The sequence below is a fragment of the Cyprinodon variegatus genome, unplaced genomic scaffold (genome assembly GCF_000732505.1).
Source record: "Cyprinodon variegatus isolate N-32 unplaced genomic scaffold, C_variegatus-1.0 Scaffold100, whole genome shotgun sequence".
Classification (NCBI taxonomy): Eukaryota; Metazoa; Chordata; class Actinopteri; order Cyprinodontiformes; family Cyprinodontidae; genus Cyprinodon; species Cyprinodon variegatus.
In genome coordinates this window covers 1,109,321-1,135,882 of record NW_015150553.1, presented here as the reverse complement: position 1 = coordinate 1,135,882, position 26,562 = coordinate 1,109,321, and the positions used below count along the sequence as shown (strand labels likewise).

At 36.8% G+C, this 26,562-nt stretch overlaps 1 protein-coding gene across 6 annotated transcripts in view; it reads right to left on the bottom strand.

The window, feature by feature from the left end:
* frmd3 (FERM domain containing 3) overlaps positions 1-26,385 on the bottom strand; it is a 58,387-nt gene extending 32,002 nt beyond the window's left edge. For all 6 annotated transcript variants that reach the window (XM_015374253.1, XM_015374255.1, XM_015374257.1 and 3 more), the window contains exons 1-2: positions 26,000-26,385; positions 2,726-2,830 (exon numbers count right to left, since the gene is read on the bottom strand). In XM_015374253.1, the coding sequence (XP_015229739.1) occupies positions 2,726-2,830; positions 26,000-26,104 (210 nt within the window). In that variant the 5' untranslated portion in view covers positions 26,105-26,385. The remainder of the gene's footprint in view (positions 1-2,725; positions 2,831-25,999) is intronic.
* Between the last annotated feature and the right edge of the window lie 177 nt (positions 26,386-26,562).

Genomic DNA, 26,562 nt, shown 5'->3' with positions numbered 1-26,562 from the left:
TTACTTAATATCTAAAGTAAAGTTTCCTAGTTAAACCTGTGTTAAAGATCATGTCACGTTGGTTGTGTTGTTCTTATTACATCTCTTTGCAGGTGATGAAGCAGACTGAAGTTTTATTTTTACGTTATCTCCCTTTTATCTCCTCTTTCTTTTATCTTTTCTCCTTTTTTTCTGATTTTCCTTTCCTGTTAAATTGTAGTGTCCATATAATCTGTAATACTCCCTGCATGAATTATATTAAAGCTATTTATATGCATAAATCAAGTGGAACACTATGGTGATAGCCGTATTGCTCCACTTGTGAAAGCAAAATCTGTTGGGCTCCTTTTGGCATCAGGACAATTATTCTTATTGCCACATAGCCAGACAGGACACTGTAAGAAAAAAAAATCATGTATTAAGGTCTTTTATCCTGATGAATACATTTTTTGTTCAATGTTAACAGCAATAATATTGAACAAAGTGTTACATGTTGAAATCAGAGAAGCTGGATTTCAGCAAAGGTTCAAAGATTACACTGAAAAATCATATTTAATTTCCATTTTTCCCAATTATTTGATTTTGTTGTCATTTTAAATCCATTTCTGTTTATTTATGTTTTTTTTTTGTTGCAGTATTACACACAAAATAAAGGTTTTGCTCATACATACTCCATAACAGCAGCATGAAAAATCACTTTTTTTCTATACACTTCCTGTATAAATTACATGAATTAAGAACTCCTCAATGTGTTTGCTTTATTCAGATATCCATCTATGAGGTGAGATTTGTCCCAAGGCTGCTTTCTGAACAGATAGAGCCTAAAAAGAAATATTTTCTTCAGAATCAAGCTACTGTGTAAAATGACCCCCCCCCCCCCCAATTCCCCTCCATTTTTTTGTTACATTAGATCAGTAAACTTAGAACAAAGCGAGAAAAGAAGAGAATAAAGCTTATTTACATCACAATGGGAAATTTGTATTTAACAGACCAGATTTAACTTGAGTTTTAGGTGTATTTTTAACTTCCTTACACAGGTTCACATTACTTCTGTTGCATCTTTCCTCTGAATATAAAATGTCTAGTTTAGGAAGATCTGCTGAATTTTTTTATTTTTCATTTTGTCCTATTTTTGGTCGATTTAGTTGTGTACTTTCCAACAATATTTTCACTCTGAAAAACTGATGCGTTTTGCTCACTGTAAATTCAGTCTAGCTACAGTAAATGAAGCATCTGGTGTCGTCTGTTCGTGTGGGATGTTTGAAATATGGAGAGTGATCTTGATTATTTGTCACTTCAGTCTGTAATGCACTCACTGCTGCCTGAGTAACATCTAGCAGAGCGCAGCTGAATCAGTTCAACTATTTTCTCTCAGTGAGTTTTATTCTGTTTGCAGTTGTTTGTTCCTGAGCTGACTATTTCATTTGCTTAATACTGTTAAAATATTGCCAGAGGCTGCAGGAGGCAGTCCTGTAAGATCTAGTCGAAAAACAAGCAAAACTGATTGTTTAAAACTCTAAACTCATTGATAAGCAATGAGACAACAAAACAGAACTATAAAAAAAGAGAATTGAAAGAAACTTTATTTAATTCCAGTCAAATTGCATGTTGTTTTGTGGTCTGATAGGGAAGGGGTTAGAGAAAGAGAGGGAAGAAATTCAGCAAAGGTCAGTCTTGTGTTTATATTGGAAGATGCCATCATAGTTTGCCAGTTGGATACAGTTGATTTGAATTTAATTTGTTGTGCAAGGTTCTTCTAGGGAAAATCTGTTTCCAGGTTTGACCTAGTACATGGGTCTCCAGCCTTTCATAATTGAAGAGCCATTTTGCTTTTGATCTGGCTAAGCAAAAGTCATTTAGAGCCGCATAATATTACATACTACATACATACAAAATATCTGCCATAGTTAATCTGTTGCCATCTTAAACAACCAACAGTTTGTTTCTATTTGTAGCTTAAAATAAGGAAAAAACATATAACGATTAATGAAGATCAAGCATGAATTTTCTTCTATAGCGTAATATTTGATGTAAAAAGAAAAATTATATGATATAGCCAATATTTTTTCAAACTAAATAACATCATGTCATTCTGTTGTGATAATTCAATTCAATTATTATTTATAAAAATTACTAAAGCTTCTAAAATTGGCATTTATTATTATAGTGCATTAGTTAGTTCTTTATATAATTTTTAGCCACTATAAAGAGCCATCATAGAGGCCCCAAAGAGCCACATGTGGCTCCGGAGCAGCAGGTTGCAGAACCCTGACCTAGTGGAAGTATTCAAGCTGCACCTAAATGACACTGACTGAGAATAACTACTATAAAAGAAAACTGGGTTGAATTGAGTGAAGTTTAACTGAATCTTCCACACATCTGCTAAATGCCTGAACCCATTCATTTGCAATGTTTACAAGCCTTTTAAAAGGTGTAATTGTAAGAATTATTGGACATTGCAAATTTACATTTTAACAAACTTTGTCTTTTGCATTTGACAGATCCCTGAAGCTCAGTGGATAGCTTAGAGTTCCTCACAGGGGTACCTACTAAACTTGTTTAACAGCTTAATAAAGAACATGATTTCTTAACATTTGCTCACATAAAATTTTTATTTTTGTTTGTCAAAACAGTTATACCCAAATCTGACTTAATGATGGGAGAGACAAATTATCAGTGATGAATAATAAAGATACTTTAAAAAGTTTGTGGTTTTGGTTGTGTGCTTCTGTGTTCGGATAATTACCCTTTGCTTATCAGGATCTACGTATCGAATACCGAAGTAGTCCCTCTCCAGCAGGTTATAATGATTACACACATGGTCCAACAGGAACTGGCCTCTGGTCTCTTTCTAGAAAGCAAGAAAAAGGCAAAACAAAGTGTTCAGTAAGTTTTACTGCTAGATATCAGCCTCTAATTCGATGTACAATCTGCAGAAAACAACAAAACACATAAACAGTTGCATCTGTAGATATTATGACACAAAAATTCAAAAGAATGATCCTCAGCTGCCCCGTAAACATTATTTCACTTAAGTATAAGTCGTTAACTTAAAGCACTGTGTCTGCAACTTTTTGGCCTCTTGGTGCTGATACAGTTGCTGTGGTTATACTGTTGACTCAGCCTCTATAGTTCATAAACACAGGGCTGGCTCAATCAATAGTATTTCTACATTAATCACCTCCACATCTACACAATTTATAAAAAATTTAACTTTCTGTGCACAAAAATTATCATACAACCAAGTATGTCTATATCTTATTTACACACTGATGCCCTTCATTTTTTTTTTGTTAAATTATAGATGATAGTTAAAGATAAAGCTGTAAAATCTGTATTACTCTGGGGCTTCATCATATCACATGCAACACAGATTAACTTCCTTCAAGGTTGCTCTAACCATCACCATCCAGGATGAGTATATTACTTCCTTTGTTATGCAAGACCGATTGACCCAATAAAGCTCATCATTTGCCCTTGGTGTGTTTTATGTGCCCCTTACTTAACAACATACATGAACACACAAACAGATCCACGGCTTTGGCAACATGATGGAAATAAATTAGTAAATGAGTAGCCACCAACAACAATATCAGCCAATCAGTTAACTGATCAAAAAATACATAATTGCTCTTCTCAGCTGCACTTATGCTCTTTTTAAAATATCTCATCCTCTTCTTGTCTACCCTAAAATATTGCTGCTTACTAAGGCTGGACAATAACTCATTATCATTATATATCCTGATATAATTTTGATTCATAACAATGATATGAAGTTGACCCTAGCTGGGATAAAGTGTGATGGTATATGGATGGATGGATATGAAGTTACCGATATTTCTATATATTTATGATTACAGCATTTGTCACTGACTGACGTTCTGGGTTTATATGTAGTTTAATGTGTTTTATTATTTTTTTTAAAGAAAAATATCTCTAAAATGCTACATTAAAGAATTTTTATAAAATATGGTTATAATTTTGTATGGACATCTGTCACGGTTGTTCTTCAGTTTCTCAAAGATTTTTATTTTGCTTATATTTATATTGAAAATCACTTTATAAGTTTTGGCCATATTGAGCAGCCATAATGCATACATACAGGTACCTGTCAAAAAATATGAATATAATACAAATCTTGACTAATTTTTTCATCTGTTTCAAAAGAGAAAATCATATATCATTTAGATTCAAGAAAAGTATTTTAACCTTTAATTCTTGTGATTTCAATGATTATGGTTTACAGCTAAATTAAAAGACAAGAGTTCTGTTGGAGGAAAAGGTTCATTTTGTGAAAAGCTTAAGTATTGGAAACTACTAATGTCACACCTTCATCAAAACACCTGAAAATGCTTCCCAAACCTCTATATGTAGCCTTGGTAACATGATCACGGACAAGACTGTAGACTCAACAGATATCCAAGAGAGAATCACTGACATCCATGGATTATCATGGAATTCATTTCATTATTTATTTAAATTCGAGTGAAGGGAGAAGACTGGTAGGAAAAGGTGCCCTAGCGACAGGGATAAAAGCAGGTGGGTGTCATGATGAGCAGATATATTCAGAGATCTGTCCAAAATTAGCAAAAAACCTGCATTGTATTTTATTGTCCAGCATCTAAAATTTCCAATATTTTCATGGTGATAGAGACACTCTGCTTCCGTTGTATTAATATTACTTGATCAAACTTTTTTTTACATTCGACTGTATAAAAAGGGTAATAAAAGTCAATATGATTTGAGCTGATATTGTATCAGGATGATATCGGTATCATATCGAAAATAAAGAGTGAACACGGAACACCCTTAAAAAGCAGCTCCAAGAAAATCATCACGCAAGAATTTGTCGGAAGTTCCCAAAATGTGTGATGGTTTGGGATGCCTTGTCATCTGCTGGTGTTTTTTGTTTTTTTTTTCCGATGTCCATAGTTAACCTACAAGGTCCAGTGACCATGGTATTACCAGTGGTGTAAAAAGTACACACATTTGTTACTTAAGTAGAAGCATAGATACTGCAGTTTAAAAACACTCTGCTAAAAGTTAAAGTATCAACTTGACCTCTTTACTCAAGTAAAAGTGAAAAAGTATGTGCTCCACAAACAACTTAAAGTATAAAAGTATAAAGTAACCTTTAAAAAAAACAGCCAGATTCCTCTATATGAATTGAAAGCTCAATTTTTCGACTATTTCGAAAAATTATTTGAGATAGAGCCAAGGATGAGGGAGGTCTTGTTGTTCTTCATCTCCTGATACGCTCTCGCCTGTGTCCGACCTTTCAGACATTTCAACATCTTTTTCTAAATCCAACATTGTAGCATGGCATAGACAATTCACGTTTGCAGTATGAAGATCACCTGCTTGCTTCTAATAATTTCCTTTAGCTAACCAATGAGTGTTTGCGTTATATGACTCATCCAAATACACTAGGTTTCACTAGATGTAAATGGCGCCAATGATCTGCATTGGATGGCGCACATGATGTTAAATAAATATTTATAAACATAAACCAAGAGTAATGAGTAACGTTTGTTTTAAAAATGTAAAGAATAGAAAGTATAGATAAAATGTAATGATTAGAAGTCAGAAGTAGGAAGAAAAAAAAGTAATGGAGTGAAGTATAGATACCTAAAAAGTGTACTTAAGTACAGTAACAAAGTACCTCGTTACTTGACACCTCTGGGTATTACTATTTGACTGATCACCAAACTGGCCTGACCTGAAACCCATAGAGAATCTATGGAATATTTTCAGGAGGAAGAGGAGTAATATAAGAGCCAACAAAGCTGAAGACCTTAAGGCGGATATTAAAGGAACCTGGGCTTCCAGTTAACCTCAGCAGAACCACAGGCTGACCATCATGCCATGCCCCACTTATACATTTATTTATAAAAGAAGCCCCATGGATCTATTCAGTGCATGGGAATAAACACACTGTTCAGGAGCAGTTTAGAATATATAAATATTTGAATGATCTTATGTTACATGGTAATAAATTATCTATATATTACCATGTAATATATATCATCATCATGAAATTTGTTAGAATTCATGAAATGAAATGTTTATCTCTGTCTAATAACTCTATCCACAAATAAGTTCCATATTCTAAAATACTCAATAAAAATATAACCTTGGCTTTAAGATTCCAGATATTCTATTTTTCTTGCTTTATACCTGTATCTGCATCCTGTATCAAAGCTACTCTCTTTTCCCTCAGACATCCTCAGCAACAGTAGAGAAGTTAGGCTCTCTGTCAGCAAACCAGATCTTAATTGCACCTAAAGTCATTAGCTTTCCCCGCTTCTTCTGCAGACATTTGCAACTAAATTGCATTGTAAGATACTGACACCAGCTTTATTGACTGAAGCTGGTGATTCAAAGAATTAACGATCTAAGTATGTAGTGGTCACTGCATAGTTTAGAAGCTTAGCTTGTAAAAGAAAACCATTATGAATTAAATAAATAATCACAAAGCTAAATATCTAAAACAATTCTTTTCAAAATTTTGGTTACTGTCATTTTTCACTGGTCATTATACTGTATCTTCTCTTTTTCCACCTTGCAACCTAAAAGTGAATCATAAAAAAACAGCATTTAATGTTAAAATAGAAAAAGGTGACAAAGAATAATCTATTTACAAAAAAGAAAATGCAATGTTGAAACAGCAAAAAAGATTTAATAGAAAAGGTGGCATAAGCACAAATTTATATATCTATATAATTACAGCACCATCCCGGATTACTGGAACCATCGGTTGTCTCTGATTTAAGCCTGTTTTGTTGCTATGACCTGGATGACTCAGAATTTGTACTGGCACACTGGTGAATAAGTACAAAGAGCATAAAAAATACATTTATCTTCAATTGGTTTGTGCAATAAGTCCAAAATAATCAATGTATAAAAGTATCTTCAACATAGATGATTTATGTCTATGCGTGTATAGGATTATGGAATGAATGTTTAAAACCCTTCATGTCAGAATACCTGACTTTAAAGTTTACAATTATCTAAGCTGAAAAAAAACATGAGTATGAAATGCAAAATACATGAATTGGAAATTTCAGGTCAATGCTTCTCTCAATGGAGCATAATTAAACATGAAACAAGCACGTTGCACAGAAGAGTTCACATATAGTCAACTCATCCCACAAGCATACTGCAGGAGGCCTGCCATGGCTGATTTGTATCATGTGATGTAATAAATCAAGTGCTAACTATTTATGGGATTTTCCCTGAAGAAACGTAAGAGTAGGAGTGTATCTAAATATGTTATTTGTTTGACTATTAGAGGCATAGAGGATGACCTTTTATTTCTGGGTGGATCATCTAAATAAGTGGTCCTCCTAATTGTCAATCATTCTGGTGATTTTTTTTACATAAAACCATCCTACCTTGCCGCCCCCGCTACCTTTTTTTGCGCATGCGCACTTTCAGCCATAAAGGTGAGGTGAGCTATGGTTTCAGGTAGTCATTGAAGCTCACCTTTTTCATCGCGGTTCTTTCTAAATGGCCGAGGGTCGTAGGACAAATAGTGTCTACGAAGTGTATGAGTTGAAAAGAAAGGCTTCATAAGAGGCAGATATATCCCGGAATGCTTTGCATGGAGAGCTCCCCTCGCAAAGCATTATGGGATTTGCTGACACAGCGGCCCACTGTCGCCATAGGCTGCTGCTACCAGACACAGCGAATAATAACAAAGATGGCGCAGGCACTGCGTAGTGGAGGAGGACTTACGGACCAACGGGAAGCTAAAGCAGTGATAATCTGTCCGAATGGTAAGTTAACTGAATTTTGCTATAAATTTCAATATATACTCCCCTGCTCTATATAGTGATTTAGGGATTTAGGGGATAGGGTGGAACTTTGGGCACAGTAAGCTTGTAAGAACTATGAGAAGAGCAACTTTTAAACAGAGAGTGCGCAAGGAGAAAAGGGCTCTTGGATGCATTTAATAGGCGTTCCCTCTCGGGAGGGTACAGGTTTGTGGAGAGGAGGTTTGTGGAAGTTTTTGTTGCTCAAATTTGTGAAAATCCTACACAATACCTTTAACAACTTACATCATAACAGATTGAAATCATACAAGCTTTAGATTAGCATTTCAGCAAACTGATCTACGCAAAAACTATTCAGCAAACACAAGAAAAGCGTCTAATTAGGGTCATGGGACAAAATAAGGAGCCCCTATAAGGGTCTGAAATGGACCTCTTCACACAGTAGTATTTCACATCTGGTCCACATGATTAACACATAATTGCTTAGCACAAACACAATGAACACCATCGTCAGACCCAAATAACCTTTTGATGCCTTAAGAATGACGACTATCGCAGCAAAACGGAGATGGACCATAAAACATTTAAATGACCAAACAAACATACCAATATCAGGGTGGAAATTTAGGTATAGAAAGTCCTGGACCCAGTCAAAAACCAGGTTTTAACCTTTTTAAGACCCTTTGAGTGACTTTAAATGAGGTTTAAACACAAGAAACATCTACAACATTTCACAACTGAAAATGGACTGATGTAAAAGACTGAAGAACAGCTAAAAGACAATTTATTTCATTATTTCAGCCCATTTGGCTGCTAGCTGCTGGAGCCTTCTTAGCTATTTTCAACTAATGGATTTGCTATTATTACTTTATTTAATAAAATTAGAATATCTTTTTGACTGCCTTAAATCAAGTAATTTTCTTTTTAAGAAACAAGTAAGTTAAGAATGTACATGCAGGGTCTAAATGCATAGCAAAACAAACTAAACCAGCATTCTATTAATTCAAATCTGATATTGACACCACATGCCTTTATGCAAAACACCTCATCCTATCTAACACTGAGCTGTAAATATCAACAGTTTCTGATCTCTGTGACCTATGAGAGAGTCTTGCATCACGTCTCATTGTCAGGCTTCTCAGAAGTAGCAGGTCCACATTGACCACAAATTAGATATTATATGTACCGGTAAGTGACAGTAGAGGGTCAATTAGACGCTTGTCTCTGTGGATACAGGCGTGATCGTCTTTATGAGGATCTACTGTTGGAGTCTTAGTGTAGGGGGTTGATAATCAGTGAGTACTGTAGTTATTTGAGGGTGCTTGTCTTGCAAAACACTGGTACTTTTTTGATATTGTTGAATATATGGGAAGGTACACAGTGGTTTGTCCATAGAAATAAAAGAAATGCAACAGGAGTGTGTGTAAACAGATATGCTTTTATCTGTATAAAATCCATATTTCTGTCAGTGTGTGTTTGACCATATCTCCTTTGGATTTACAGCGGATCTGTAACAACATTGCTATCAAGCTGTTAAATATAACAAGCAAACACAAACAGACACAGAAGGAGAAGGAAAATAGAAGAATCAGAGGGAAACAGGAAAGCTTAGAGCACTTTCCAGCAAGATCATCAAACACCTTCCCTCTGTCTGGTTCTCAGGGCAAACAGGGGAAGAACAGAGGTGGACAAATGCCAAGTAAGAGGAGAGAAACCCTGACCAGACATAGAGTGAAACAGGGCCAAACATGCTGAGAGGCTGAAAGGGAGAGAAAGCAAAAACACGGCTAAAAAAAGAAAGCACATAACAGAGAGATAGGAAGGCTGACTAGTGAGGCAAAAAGAAAGAGGAAAAGAGTGGGAGAGAGAGATAAAGAGTCTATGTCATGTCCAACAAGGGCAAGATACATATTTTATATTTCCAAAGGCTAGGCATTAAAAATTAAACCAGTCATTCTGTCTTTACATGATCTCACCTAATGACAGCAAAGTACTCACTCTCTCAGACCCTCTCAGTCCACTCTCTCTCTCACACACACAAGCACACACATGCACTAAGAAAGAGCAGCAACAACGAGTGTGTTCAGTTTAGCAGAAGCAAAGTGCACTTTGACATTTGTTTGGCACAGACCCAGCCGGTAGAGTTATTTTGTGTTAGTAAAACATCACCATTACAGCCAGCTAAGTTCACATGCTGGCCAACAGGAGGTCTACAAAAACAGGTATAAATAAAAATGTTAGGGTCTCTGGGGTTTTGCTGTTTTTTTCTGGTGTGAGTGAGCTTTGTGTCACAAAGAGGATCTTGATGATGACTGAGCCGGTGTTGCTGCCAACCTGAGAAAATTTCTCAATCAAGATGACTAGCATGTACATAGGGAGGCAAAGGATCATCTCTCTTTGCCCAAGTGATTAATAATAATAACTAAACTTAACTGATCTCACGTTGGAGAAATGTATCTCTGCATTTATTCCATCCCCTTGGGGAGCAGTGAGCTGCCATTGTGAGGCACCTGGGGAGCAGTGTGGGGTTAAGGGTCTTGCTCAGGAACCCAGAGTGGAGGCTGTGGGGATCGAACCAGGTAATTGCAACCTGTGTGGACTCTGTTATTGTTCCAGACCACCAGGGAACCCCAGTTTGTCTCCAGTTTTCATTGACACTTGTAGTACCAAAGCTCTCGGATCTCACTCGCCTTCTCCTGGACCTTTGGTGTACAACCTGCAAAGCCCACCGAATCACACCCCTACAGATCGATGCTACCTCCCCTTCATCTCTCAAGTAAACAAATCAATTAGTCAAATCAGTTGTCATCAACCAACTCCTTCTTGATCAGTCTGCTTTTTCCCCTTACACTGAGGAAGTTCAACTTACTTTCTGCAATTGTACACCTGCTTTGGTAAATAAAACATTAAAACTCACCGGTTCTCCCTGGGATTATGCATGTGGGTCAAAGAAACTACAAACCAATATGACAGAATCATCCAGAAAGGCAGACCCAGCAGAATCTCCCTCCATTATCATTTTTCCAATTTCCCCACACCTGAGCATTATGCAGGTGTAATTGGAAGGTTTTGTGGATTCCTGTTACAATGTTAAATAGGTTTCAGTCAATTCCCCTTGATCTTTATTGGTTGTTAAGGATAAAACCTAGTAAGTCTAATTCTCTCTCTCCTGCCTCACCACCCATATGACCACTCCGCTTCCCTCCAGTAGGCTGTATAACCTGCACGGGCCTGAGAGAGAGAGTACCGGTATGGAGACTGAGGTACATAATTGAGTCGGTAGCTGCTGGAATTATCCACACCTCTACCTCACCTGTCGGACCAGGTTTTTTCTTTGTTTAATTTAAACAAATTTTCTAGTAGCCTACAATGTATAAGGATGTTAAAAGTTATATTCTATAGTCCGTCCAGTGTGTGCCCACAACAAGGCTAGTCAGCAGCCCCCCAGTTGCCTTCTTCAACCATTGCCTATCCCTAAACATCTGTGGTCTCATATTGCCTTTAATTTCGTTACTACACTACCACCATCTAAGGGTTTCAGCACTATCCTCACTATAACATACCGTCTCTCCAAAGCCTGCCACCTCATCCCTCGTCGTTGACTCCCGTTGTCCCTTGAGACAGCTTAGCTCCTGACTGAGCATCCCGCCTTTACGGAATCCCTTGTGAAATCCTGTTGGACAGGGGTCCGCAATTTATCTCCCAGATTTGGAAGGTTTGTACTTCTTTGGGGGCCAAGACTGCTCTAAGCTCAGGTGTTTATCACCAAACAAATGATCAATCTGAATGCATGAACCAGGAGATGGAGGCATCCTTTCACTACCACTGTTCGTCACACCCTTAGTACTTAGTTTCCTTGGGTCGATATGTACGTAACTGTCACACTTTGTTTGCTACTGGTCCGTCTAAATTATTGTCCTCTCTAGGATCCAAACCTCACCTGTTTCCATCTGACCAACAGGGCATTGCAGTTACCTCAGTCAAACACCACATTCAGCGCTTCAGATGAGTCTGGTACCTGACAGTTTCTGCCTTGAACTGGTCAGTGGAAACAAATCCACTTCTGGCCAATTGGAAAAGGACTCCAACTCCCCAGTACTTACCTGGACAAAAGGGTTGTCTATCAACTCATGACATTAACCTAAAGGCTTCTAATTGCAAACTCTCTCCCACATTCATTGCTCCATTTTAAATCCAGGCAGTACTCAGTCACTCCGCAGTTTGCCTTAAGCTGCATGATCATTTCAAGATTCATCCTGTTTTTGCACATCTCTCTGATCAAGCCCGTCCTGTCTAGTCCTCATCAGTCTGCTTCCTCCCCTCAGTCACAAAGTTCATCTGACTTCCTGCTGTTTTCTGCCTTCAGATTCTTGTTGCTTTTGTAAATAAAACATTAAAATGCACTTGTTCTCCGTGTGAATCTGCATTTGGGTCAAACAACTACAAACCAGCTAGACAAAAAAAGACACCACAGTCATCCATGCCTCAGACCAGATTTTTCTCCTACTCAGGAGGGAAGTAATCGCAGGAACCCACAACACAAACACTTATGCATATACATAATCACTCCTAGAATCACCATCAGCAGCTTCTCCTGACTATGTATTTAAGAAAGGGACATTTTCAGAAGAATAATTTATTTTCTTCTTCTGTGGAAAATGTTAAAAGATATTACCTTTCAATAGCTAACTTTAACTTCTTTTGCTGAAATAATTTCAGTGTGACCCTTCTAGAAGCTGTCTACCAGAGAGATTATACAGCTTTAAACTCTGTAAAACCTGTAAACTCTGTTTAAAGTCACTAACAAAATCTCAAAGAAACACCGTACTGGGAGTGCGTAATGGTAAGCTAGGTGTGCTTGATCAAACTATCTCAAAACCATAACACCTCTGTTGCTACCCTTTACAGGGTCCATTTTCCAAAATAATGTATTTTGGCTAAACATGTCATGCTCATTACACTGCAGAATGAATGAATAAATAGAGGAATTAGGTCTGGTAGACTATAGTTAAAATACCGTGCGTATCAAAATAAACTTGACCGAAACACCCAAACAAACAGCTCAACATGAGCTTCTTCTTAAGATATGTGAATAATGTTGATTAAAAAATGTACTTTTATTGCAGTTCAACTGGCTAAAAATATTTAATATTTTTTTAGATCAAGACTATGTGACCAAAAACGACTCCAACACTGGTGGAGCATTCTGGCCCTGTTAAAAAAATTACTTATTAATGAATAATTTTGCATGTAATCTCCTCTCCTTTCAAATAGTTCATTTCATGATTTGGAGTAAGTGCCTGAACTGACATACTTTGGGAGTTTAAGTGTAAAACTATTGCCTCCTTTAACTCTAACTAGTGGCTGCAACCTTAGAACTGAATAATGGGAGATAGAGACATAAGTGATTGTTTAAATACAGCTATAGGCCCTGGTTTAAATATCCACACAAAGTAGTTCAAGGTCTAACACATGAAAGAAATGTAAACTAAACTGATTTATTGTCTTTATGTTTAAATTAACTTCTGTTGGTCTATGGAAAACAAAGATTTACAAACCAATTGGACCTATTTACTGTTTTTTCTCAGTTAAGTATTAAAATATGTGAGCAGGCTTTTCAGCAAGTGCATAGCAACATTCTTGTCCTACTACTACTAAGACTGGCAATATTTCTAACGCCACCACACATCAGGCTAGAAGCCAAAGCATGGATCGATTTGGAGCTTGATGAGGATATAAGAGAGACAAATCAATGCATTAGGTATGGAACGGGCTGCTGGAAAAGCCATTCAGTGTTTCAGAGCATAAGAGCTGAGGTAAAGAGCTAATTGTTTTTTGGGGGACACTAAAACATGGTATGTCCTTTTTTCTTTTACCAACTTTATTAATATGTTGTATATTTTGGTTAGTTTGAGCTTGTGCTTTATTCTAGCTTAATTCAGATTTTTTTTTTTTTAAAGCATTCACAATTTTTTTCTGTTTTTTTTACCATTGAAGATTTACTGGAATCTCTTGGGGCTTCTCAACATCAAAAAGTAGTGTTGTTTATTTGAAGAACAAAGCTAAATTTATTTTAAAAAAAACTTGGAAAGGTGTAGTGTGTACCGACATTTAGTGTGTATTCAATAAAAACTTTTTATTAAAAAAGCTGTAGCTCAGTTCAGGTGAATTATGTTGAAAATCGCATTTTCACACCTTTAACAGGTTATTAAATCTGAATATCTGCTGAGTCCCCCTAAGCCCCCCATGGCCTCAGCTGACACAAACCACTTGGATTCCTGACGTAAAGATCCCTAGGATGGCGTATAAATACGATTTGGCTATAGGAAACCTTGGTTATCTAATACATATATATAATGAAGTGTTATTTTAAGGATATGTCCCGTAAAAATCTTCAAGGTGTAAACATAGAACTTTGCCTAACAACACCCTAACAATAACCAATCATTCTGACCCTCTGCAGTTAGACTACTTCTCCCTCTGAATAAAATAAAAAATCAATATCCTTATGGTTCATGAATTAAACCCATTTCTATGTTGTCTATGGAAACAGGAGGCCATTCAGTCCTTCTAATACTGCTTTGAGATCAAACTTATATTTTTCAAAAGCCATAGTTTCTTAAAAATAGAGCATCATCCAAGGCTGACCCCTGGATGTTATAACTGCTTTCCCTACAAATCCTCTGGCTCCTGTTTTCTTCAGGCTTAGGACTTCAAAACTTCCTTCTTCTTGCTTCTGTCTTGAGCTTATAAATATTTTATCTTACCCTAAGAATAGTCTAATACAGACATTCTGATTACTTTCCAAATTCTTTGGGGTATCACTGGTCTGGGAGGGGGGGCTTAGTGGTTAGGGCATCAAGCCTGGAATCCTGAGCTTCTGAGTTCGAGCCCCACTCCCACAGACTGCCACTCTGGATCCCTGAACAAAGACCATTAACCCCACACTGCTCCCTGGGTGCCACAATGGCAGCCCACTGCTCCTCAAAGGGATGGGTTAAATGCAGAGAGTTCATTTTATTGCTCTATACTTGTGACATCATAATGACACTAAAACTCTGGAAAAATCATCCGGTCTGCTTATTTTTTTCTTTCTTCTGGATATAAACTTCTTATCTGGCCCATTTTGTTTGGTCTTGAATGTTCTATTTATTCTGCTCATTGGAACCCTTACATCTACCTAAATCTTACCCTAAACCTTCTTCAAGCGCTCACTAAGACAAAAGGTCTGTTTCTTCTGCTCCTTGGAACCCTCTCTCGAGTGGTTGAGCTGGGATGACAGGGAGGCTGGAGCCTCCAGCCCCCTAACTTCATCTTCTGAAATGAAGTATCGAAGCAGGAGTCCAGGAGCAAGCCGGAGAGCCAGACTGCTGGACAAGCAAGTCCTTATAACTTGTCCAGAAAAAAAGAAACTCATCAATTATTCACACCACGGGTGGCTCATTTTGTTGCATTTTACACATCGGTGTAAAATAATGATTTTACAAGCTCTTAGTTTTGTCATAAGTGCAAAGAAATTGTAAGAACAATGTTAAATCAAAATCATTGTACAATGGTTAAACTTAGTATGAAGAGAAGGATTCTCTTTATTTGTTACTTCCTCTTTTAAAGTAACTTCAAAAATCACATTTTATCCACAGCACAGCACCTTATACACACTTCTTATGGGATTTAATTTCTTCATAAAGAGGTTTCAGGCTCCCAGCTGTGGCTACACAGGAAGCGCTGCTGCGACTAGGGTGACACATTATTTCCTGATTGGCTCCCTACAGTCAGTTGTAATGTTGGCTTATAATGCTTCAGTCGGGTTCATAATTTCTTTAATTATGAGGATTACTTCAAATTTCTTTGAGGGGAAACAAGGCTGACTTCACCTCACATGACAAGGGGCCATTTTAACATGTAAGTATATTCTTCGATCAAAGTGATCTCCTTGTAGCAATTGGTGTATATTTAAGGTCATTGTCCTGTTAAGATCATGAACCTCCAACTGGGAATTTCTAATATTTATATTGGAAACTGGTCCAATATCAGCCAAAAAAATGAACATTTAAATATATCATCTTGCATCTCTAATATCTGCATGCTGACAGAAACACTCCATTTCTGTCAACTAATCCCAGAATTTGGTTAACAATAAATAGGCCAGGTGTCCTCTAAGTTATGACTCTTGATCGAGCCTTGTCTTAAATTCCAAAAACAAAATATCTAATTAAATTATGGATGATTTGTGCTGGTATTGTATTGGGTCCACATCGTTATCGGTCAATGCTTAAAGCTGCAATACCAGTATTTAGCAGGGTGCGATAGAAAGCGGTCATTATTTAACAGTCAATATGTTCGTAGATTTAAATCCCAGCAATGGTCTTTCTTTGTTAAGATTGCATGTTGTTCCCATGAAGGTTTTCTTTAAGTTGTCTCTCTTTCTGAGAAGCAAAACAAGCATGTTAGGTTGACCTGCAAAAACTGAACTACCCAAATGTATGAGTATGCTTATCTCAATAAACCACCTCAGGGTGCACAGATGGATAGGTAGAAAATCTGGAATTTCTGTAAGGATTTAAAGGAAAGTTCTTGGTTGATATTTTACATATAATTTTCTACGTTTAAATAAAGAATTTAAATCTACTTTAAGTTATATTTCTGTTGCCATTTTGCTGATAGCCCTCCACATCCCCTGAAGGTACAAGAGTCACCTTGCCCCGGAGTGCAGGGAAGGAAACCAATGACCATTTCATAGCCTGTCATGCTCTAAAGATGCTCATATTTATACACAGTATAGACACAAAGGATTGCACAAGTAAACACACAAAAGCTGTTGTGTAATGCTCAGAACTCTGCATTTCATGGCTGTGCACAAAGCTTATTAGCTCAGGAAGAGCTACAAATTAAGAAAAAGGGAGCTAAAGCAGTTTAGTTTTAAAGGAACATTACCCTCTGTAAAACTGGAAATGTGTCATTGAATGACAATAAAAACAGGACTGCAGCTGCAGCACTGACAGATTGCAGGACACACTTTTAATCTGCTGTTTCCAAACTATTCCCTTGCAAAGGTGGGGCTGTGAGAAAAAACTGACTAGCTTTAGGTTATTACAGATTTTTTTAAAGAGAGGAGCAGCAGAAAATAATAGCTTATATTTAGGGAAACCTTCAGATACAAAAAGGAGAAGTTGTCTTCTCTGATCTAGGGAAGGAGATACAACAAAGAGCTCACATAGGGAAGAATGCTGGTGTCATTGTCCAATATAAGGTTTTAGCAAACAGTTCTGTAAAAAGGATTTGTCCTCTTACGCATTTTCTCTGTTTTTGCTGATTAGGTGACATCTTTTAATTTGTAAAGAAAGAGTCAATTTTCTAAAAATCTACCATTTTTCTCCAGTTTGTAGAAATAATATTTTTAAACTGTATTTTGTAGTTTTTCAGGTTCTCTTTGTAAAATATTGATTATGTTTGATGATCTGAACCATGCAAGAAAGCAACATTAGTAGAAACATGGAAGGGGTTAATATTATTTAATTGCACTGTGTGTTTACTTTAGTTTCAAAAAGCAGATCTTGCAGATCTAGACAATGGAATTAAAAAAGAGCTATGATAATTAAGGTGCCAGTGCCATCATACAACAAGACGTAGCAGCGTTTGCAGCATTGATATTCACAGATGGTATAACATGTTTTTATCTTTGTGCTTCAGGCAGAATTAAATGGATATAGGGAAGAAAGGATGTTTGCACAAATGTAAGGCTGCAATGTCTCTGATTTGGAAAAAATTTGTAAATGTGTCAACTGAGAGCAACGTATCCAGTGTCATTGTATGTTATCTAAGCTCTATATAAACATGAATTACCATCTATTAAATATGTTTTTTTTAAATTATATGTTTATGTTCAAATAGCTAACCACAGCAGAAGTATTTATACAAATTAGGTTAAATGATACAGTCAGTTATTTTGTACTACTCTAAACTAAAGAAATCCGAAAGGAAAACATTTGAAATATCCAGGAGTTATTTTGAATTCTAAACACAAATATAAAGTTACTGATTATGTATTGAAAACTAAATAAGATCTGAGGTGATTGTAGTGGGTCCTTGAGAATGATGAAATCTTACACACAACTTCCAACATTTTGAGATTTAACCAGCTTGACCAAACATTTCTGCAAAATAACAAATCAACCTTGAATATGTCAAAGTTGATTAAGATGAGGATCCTCAGTATATTCTTTCTAAATATATCATTGTTAATACTTTTCAGTGAAAAAAGAGAAAAATATATTATTCTCAGACAGGCTGAATTGGTTTTACAGCAACTCTAATGAAGTACATTTGTAAAACAGAAACCTGTGTGAGCTCTTTAATCTGTGTTTTTAATTTTTTTATTCTCAGTGATGTTACATGGATGGATTCAGTCAGCTTTTCTGTTTTTATCAGATGTGAAGCATGTTGCTTAATATTAAGACAATTAAAAGTAGTGTTGCACCGATACCGATACCAGTATCGGACGGGGCCCCGATACTGCCCTAAGATGGTGGTATCGGTATCGGCGAGTACCAACAAATAGGGCACCAATACCATTTTGAGAGCCATAAGTTTATTCAACTATTGTCACCCATTCCAGGTAGGCAATAAAAACTTTTTATTTTTATTATCCAGTAGAACTTTTTCATAAAAAGTTCTACTGGATTCACTTTGTGTTAGATTTTTAACACATCCACAATCAGAAGATCCAAGGCTTCTTCCAGGACCCCAGCAACACCAGACAACTGTGGCAGGGCATCCAGAACATTACAGATTCCAAAGCACCAACCACACCCTTCCAGGACAACATCAGCTTCCTCAATTAGCTCAACGATTTCTTTGAAAGCTTTGAAGCTCTGAAGAACACCTCTGCGAAGAAAAACACATGGAAAAATATTCCCGACCCAATTTTGATATAGTGCAATATTATGTGCAGTGAAATACCAGATTGTTCATTTCATTTCATTTCATCATCTTAATCCATGCTGCTACCACACTTGTCTTATTACCCGCATTCTTTATTTTCAGATCCCAACTCCATATTGCAGTAAAATCACTTTTTTTCTCAGCTCTTTAATATTTACAGCTATATTTAAATAGTTATTTTTTTTAACTATCCACAGTATTCATTACCCAACCTACATACAGACCTTTCTGTACCTGGTAGCCAAGCAACAACATCCCAGTGTCAATTTCACTATCTGGCTTTGTACAATGACATTAAAGGAAGTCTGAGTCTAAACCATGGGAATTAACAATAAACATTTTTAGCTAAAAAATATATATATATATGATTGGTACCCTAGATGAAAAAGTATTTATCAAAGTTACCAGAAAATGTCTAATTTCCCCACATTTAGCCCCATTCTCTTCTCAAGCTTCCAGTTTATGTCAGATAAAGTCCTGCTGTTTGTTTAAAGCCATAAATGACCTTGCTCCAGCATGTTTGCCTGAACTGTTAACCACCACATAAGGGCTCTTGTTTCAGAACTAGGTGCTAAAGATGGGGGTGATCTTCTATGATCCACTAACGTCTTTAAATCACAGCTAAAATCATGTGTTCAGACAGGCCTTTCACTCCTGCTCAGCTGTGGATTATGTTTTCTTTTACTTTATATTGAAGTTTTATTTTTCCTTATAGCTTGTGGAATTGTAATTTTAAACTTTTTTTATTCTCTTTTATTTTATGCCTTGGACAGGATTGTTGAAATGTGATACATATTAATAAACTTTGAAAAGTGTGCCAAAATAAATGTTTCTGGTTAGCAGTATATGTGGGATGCTGTTAAAGTCTGAAAAACAATCAAGTATTATATGTTCTCCTCATTTTGAATTCAGAACTCAACCTAACTGCGTTAAAGTATGATAAATAACATAATTGAGGCTGAACTATTAAACCTTTTTTGTTTGAAAAATGACTTTTAAAATGTATTCAATCAATCTCTGCTATGCTGTCTTTATTCATTATTCAAGGACTTTATTACATTGAAGTTTGAAAATCCTATAGCCGATACTGGTGTCTGAAAAGCATTGTTTTCTGTAAATGACCCCTCTCACCATTCTCAATGTTCTGTTTTCAGGTATAACATTTCTGTCTTGTGTTCCTTGACCTCTTTAATAAATGGTCTCTTATCCTTTGATAACCATTTGATTTTTTTAGGGTATATCAATCTATTTCAGTCTATTCTTTTCATTTTCCTCCCATCTTCCTTTTAAAAAGGAATCTGTGAGCTGTCACAGCCTCATTTCCAATCCGTTTGATGTTTTAATCTACTTAATCTTTTTTTTTCCAGAGCCCCGCCATTACATTTCCTCTCCCATTCCTTTCCTTCATGGTTAAATTTCCAGAGTTCCTCCAGCTCATGTTTCATGACCAGCAATGATATATTATAATTTTCTCTTATCAACCATCTAAGATTTTTGCCCACTTGTGCTTCTGTTCCTTAAGGAAAGGAGGCGCCTGATCTCTCGATGCTTCCTGCTGGTTTGCAAGCAGCATTCACAGAATGGATTATTTCTCTTTAATCATCTTGGGCACAACATCAAAAGGATGCCTGCGAGTAAGATAAGAATAGAAAACGAATGCTATTTATAAGTTGCTTCAAATAATGCCTAAAAGCTGAAACAAGAGCAGTGTCAAGTTTGTTCACACTCACAGAGAAGCGTCTCTTCGACCGACCAACAGACAGAGACAGTTTATATGATTCTTTAACCTGAATGCACTTCCAATTTAATGATGTCTAATTCCGATTATAATTTTATATTAGCATGCTGAAATGCAACTAATTCTTGAATGACAATGGCCTGTATCGACAAAACTTTGACTTGTCCACAAACGACCCCATTACCACATAAACACATAAACACAGTTTTGTTGCTGACAGCTGACTGATGTTGGCCTCATGAACAACAGTGATTACCCTTAATTAAACATGACGTGTCACAGAGAAGCAAAGGACAGAGAAAAAGTAAGGAGAACAATAATGGAGCAGAAAAAGGTAGCCAAAGAGGATGAAGCTGAAATTGGAGCAGAGGATAAGTGGGGGTGGCAAAAGAGAGTGAAAGAAGAAGAAGATGCAGAAGGAAATGAGAGTGGGAGTGTGATGGATAGATGGAAGGACAAGGAGAAAAGGAGGGAGACATGACTAGAAGAGGTGAAAGCAGATGAGGTCAGAATGTATTGATCCTGACATGTCTGTCCTGCAGCAGGTCTGACTAAACATTACCACTGAACACTGGAGCAGGAGGCCAGACATGCTCAGCGCTGTGGGCCACTACACAGACATGAGGAACACACACTGTACAGACACAAGTTCCTGTCAAGTTCATCTACACCAGATGTTTACATAAGCTGTGTACAACAAATGATCTTTTCTTAGATTAAATCAGACTAAAGGTTTCCGGTTTTATCTTTATTTGCTTTATCAAATTAATTTAGACATAAGATAGATTTTTGTATTTATTTTATTTCTGTAAAGAGTATACACTAATGCCTCTTTTGCACAGACTCCATCTGACCTGGATCTACTCCATCCCACCAATTTTAAAATGTTTTTATAACTCAGTCTGTGATTTTGCCTACTTCTGAACAGATCCAAATAAAGCAAGTAACAGTACTGAAAAAGCAGCAGAGGAAACATTTGCAAATTGGTGGGGTGGAGTAGAGACAGGCCAAGTGGAGGCAGTGGAAAGGGAGCATTAGGATGACTTTCAACAGTTGGGGAAAACATAGACAGTCATATTAAAGTTTCCTATCTGGCTAACTTAAAAAAAATGGGATTTAAGTTTAAATCAACAGTCCGATATGTATACTATACCTTTTTTGTGAGGTTTTTGGCCGACCTGACCGTGATCCTGTCTTTCCAGTCATGAGTCATGACCATGAAAAAACTGAAGAAAACCCTCCCATCAGTACAGTTGGATGTAGAAAAATTATGTGTAGGAGATTTGCAGATAACTTTAAGAGAAAAGAACACTATAGGAAAATATTCAGAGGTAGGTAGGAACTAGTTACAGTTATACAGTTAGATTAACTTGAGTAAATTTTTGAAAACTATTTCTATTTTTAGGAGTATTTGTACTACACAATACCTTTTACTTTCACGTGAATAACATTTTTGTCAGTTAAGAGGAGATATTGCCGCTGGATGTTCTTTATCCTTTTCTAAAATATATGTATTACAGACTTAATGTAAAGATTTATATCTATAGGTTTATGTTTTTAATTTTTTTCTACTTGTTATTTAGTAATAATGTTACATATTAGTATTTATTTTTTATATATACTCTGAAATAGCAGTCTCAAACTATGTCTGAGACAGAGATATCAGTTTAAACATTACATAAGTTTTTATGAGCCAACAAATAGATAGTTCAGAGGCAATTGCTGAAAAATGTGTGCATGACCTAGACTGCCTACAGACAGGATTTGTGAGACCCAGATAACTGCAAACTTTTTTTAAATAAGTTCTAATGCTGTCTGTGACTGAAGGGGATCCAGGGGCAGTGACCCATAATGCTTCTGTGACTTTCAAGAGCTGATACTTTAAAGGTACACTATGCAACCGGTGTTGATTTTCCAGCGAGGCTCCCCCCAGAGGGCGAAAGTAAAAGTGCACTGTCGTAAATATGCACAGCTGTTCTCCTGGTTTCTCCGTCAAGCCAGGCGCGGTTGTTTTGAGCTTTGCAGACAGGCGAACGCAACGAATGACTAACTGCACAAAGAATGCCGCTGTGCTAGCAACGAGCATGCTTTTAACGGGGGGCGTGTAGCAGTTCTCGCCGTAAAGCAAGACCGACTCTCGCGAGACTTCTGAGCCTGTGGGTGCGGGCCGAGGGCTCCTGCAATTGCAAGTGCGGTATTTCCCCCACAGACCACCAGGGCGGCCGAGAATACCTTTGTTCAACCTGAAATGACTCATTTAATCATCCAAAACGTTATGGAACACATTAATTAACTGAAAAATGTTGCATAGTGTGCCTTTAAAGGGTAAATAAGACTCACTTAATGTTCATGATAGATCCCATTGTAGAAAATTGTTCTTTACATTACAATTTTTTAATCTAGTGCCACCACTGATATTTTATCCTGACCTTCATATAGAGCATTGGTAGAATATACATAATACGACAGTCAGATGATGACATTGTAGAGGAAAATGAAAACTAACAAAAAGGGCAGATAGTCTCCACACAATGGAAATTGGAGAAGCACTGTTGGGCATCAGAAGCGCACCATGGTGAGAGCAGGATGTCATGAAATATGTAGGAAGGAGCAGCTTAGCACCGGAACACAAAGCCATTAAAGAAAGCCCAGTAAAACGCAGTCAGCTAGAAACATAAAGGTCTATTTCCTGATAATTCAGACATATGCACACAACATCAGGTAAAAGCCCCAAACACCCATTTCACAGCGGTGCACTCTTGCTTTTAAACATCTTGTGGAGAAAATACACTCTTTAATATTTTCTCCTGTATAAACACTTTTGAATATGTTTTGTTGTTTTGTTTAACACTCAAAGAAGCAAGCATGCAAGTGTTATGTCCACGTGAGCACTAAAGAACAAGGGTAGCACACATAGACATGCTCTGTTTCACACTCTACTTCTTCCTTTTCTCTTTGTGCATAAAATGATCTCTTTTAAATCATTGATTGAATCCATGCAAAGTATCAGCAAGATACTTGGCTACAGCGAGAGGCTGTTTAGTCATTCGGCTTTACACAACAAGGCTTAGGCGGGCGAATGGTCCTGAGACAAAGTGATGCACTTACAGAAATAGTGTGACAGTTACTGATAGTCAGCTATTCTCAGCAGAGATGGAGGGGAGAACATTTTACAGTTTGTCAATATTTTTTTATATCAATAGATGCATCAATCAATCAGCCAAAAATTTTATTTTTTCCCCTTTATCAGCTATGATGATGAGCAGGTCAAACACTGGGTTACTTTCTCCTGCATTCAGATGCTTTAAAACACATCCTCTCAATTCCAGTGTAAGTAATCAAAATAGCAGATATCTTTTGACAAAGGTTAGAGTGTATTCTTTAACTGATAAATTAGGGAAATCTAAGTCATTCATTGTCTGTTGGATTTATAAAGTCAACTCAATTTTAAAAAATCTTATGATAAATGTTCCCCTTTATTGTTACACTCTTTAAAGAATAATGTGTTTTTCAAAAAAAAAAAGGAATCAGCAGAATATACCCAAACTCCAAACTGGTATCAGAAAAAAAGGAAGAAAATGAAACCTGGACCTGTGCATCAGAATTAGGATAATTATTTTTCTTTTTTTTTATAAAATTTATATTTTACTTTTGCACAGCGCAACAAAGTTCCAGCTAAATGAAATGTCCTCTTATTTTCCAGACCACTCTGTCTGTCTCTTGTATGTAAAAGTTATCGCAGTTTAGAGGTTGAAGACACTGCAGACATTTTATTTCAGTCTAGTTTATCTGTTTAAAACATCCAACTGTATGACTGTCCAAAATGAAAGCTCTAACATGACACTGCCACCACCATGGATGAAAGTTAGCACAGAGGCATGGATGCTTTATTTCTGTACTACTGACTGTCTTCTCTCATTTGATCTAATTGTTTTTCTACAGGTGGCATCAGAGTTCAAAGTTCCTGGGGGCCCCATAAAACTCCTTTTACATGTATGATTAATACAACTATTCCTTATTTGTGCAAATAATTATGTTTTTGATCAAAATTATTTTGCTAAAATGCCATCAGAATGCTTATAATATTAAGTGTGTCTCAGCCCCCCCTTTAGTGTCCACCACATTGGATCAGTCCATTTGCTGCACATGTACAGAAAGGTCAGCAGCAAACCATTTGAAAGCAAACGATGCAAAGAGCAGTGTTGCCAACTTAGCGCTTTTGTCGCTATATTTAGCGACTTTCAGACCCCTGTAGTACTTTTATTTCAAAAAAGTGCCTAGCGCCACATCTAGGGACTTTTTTCTGCTAGTAAAGATTTCTGCTACTGGGGACTTTGGCACTGAACTCTGGTCTCCAGAGCAAGTAAAAAGTAGGAAAAAAAAATCAATTGTTCTACTATTTCTTGACAAATGTCCAGTTCCAATTAGGTTAGAAGATTGTTAATAAACAGTGTTTTTTAAAGATTTTTTAAAATTTATCTTAATAAATAAAATAAAGAAGAAAAACATTTATTTGAATATGAGTGGTTGATATATGTATTCATATTTTTGTTTTTGCATATATAATTCTAATGCCTCTCTGGTGAAGGAAACTGAAGAAAATCTCCTACTTTTGCAGCCAACACTTGTTTTTTTGAAAAAACTATATAAATTCTATTTTGTATAATAAGCTAAACTTGAAAAAGAGTTGCTCATTTTATTTATTTACAGCTGCAAGTTAACATGATATTTCTGAGTCATTGTAATACTGTGACCATTACCCTCCAAAAACCACACATATGATCAAAACACCAATGTTTTCTTTTAAGGTCAAAAGATGCATTACAAGAGGCAAAACCTAAAACTAAAACACCATCAATGGCAACACCTAATCCAACTAAAAACCTTTAAACTGATTATAATATTACAGCACTGAAATGAACTGCCAAATCAGCAGAAGTAGAAGGTATAGGAGCAGACATTAAAAGGAAACAAATTGGACATTTTTGGACATGTGTGCGCCTGCTGAGATTTATATATCTGTAAGACAAATATTAGGCATAAATAAATTAGAATAAAATAATATCAAATTTGAATGAGAAAATCCATTTAGATATGGGCGTCTCAATCATTTTCTTAGTTTTATTAATAACATGTCTCTTGGGGCATCAACCTGCAGCAAAATCATAGAAATAAACAGAATCTTCATTTAATACAACTTTCTCTGGATGTTTACAATCAATAACAAATGATTACTTTCATAACCACCACGCCCAGTCTCAGCTTCATCATTTTTTCCTTTAATATGAAGCAAAGTTCATCCTAACTTCTCTCCATACAACTCACATTTATATTGCTCCTCAGAAATCCGTGTCTCTCTCTGTCACTGTATGGAGCAAAGCAAAGCATCCTACAGGAAATTATAACAGGAAATGATAGCAGGGAAGGATGCGCACAAAACGATGTTTGTCCAAGCAAACCTCGTGACACGGTGGGAATAATAATCCCCGTAATGCCACAGTTTACCTTCTTTGTTTGTGTTCAAAGATCAAATAAAAAAAGCCACATCCACGAGGCTTTCCTCTACCTGAATGGTGCACGAGATCTCAGAGTCATCCAGTAACCTGATCGTGCAGAGGAGCTCCTGGTCCAAGGAGCGGATGCTGGGGCTGCGAAACCGGAGCATTTTCATCCTTGAGTCGGCGTCGGTCTCAGCTCCTCATGTCAGTGGCCCCGAGCGCGAAACAGACGCAAAGATAAAAAATAGATGAATAAAAATGCATCGAAGAGGGGGGGTCGCGTTTACGCAAGGCATAACATGTGTCCGTCGGGTCTCGTCAACCTTTGAACCGCCCTTGGAGGTGAATGGATGAATGAATGAATGAATGAATGAGTGGAGGTGAACGGATCAGATAATGGATGGATGCGACAGAGCAGGAGGAAAGAGGTGTTGGATCTATCTGCTGTAGATGGAGCCCGCTGATTGATCTTCAGCAGGGATGATGATCCCCCCCTCCTCCCCTTTCTCTCTCTCTCTCTCTCTCTCTCTCTCTCTCTCTTACTCTCTCTCTCTCAGTCTGGTTCAACTCAGCTTCCAATGTGTTCATTACATTTCAAATTTCTTTAATATATTTATTAGTGCTTCATATA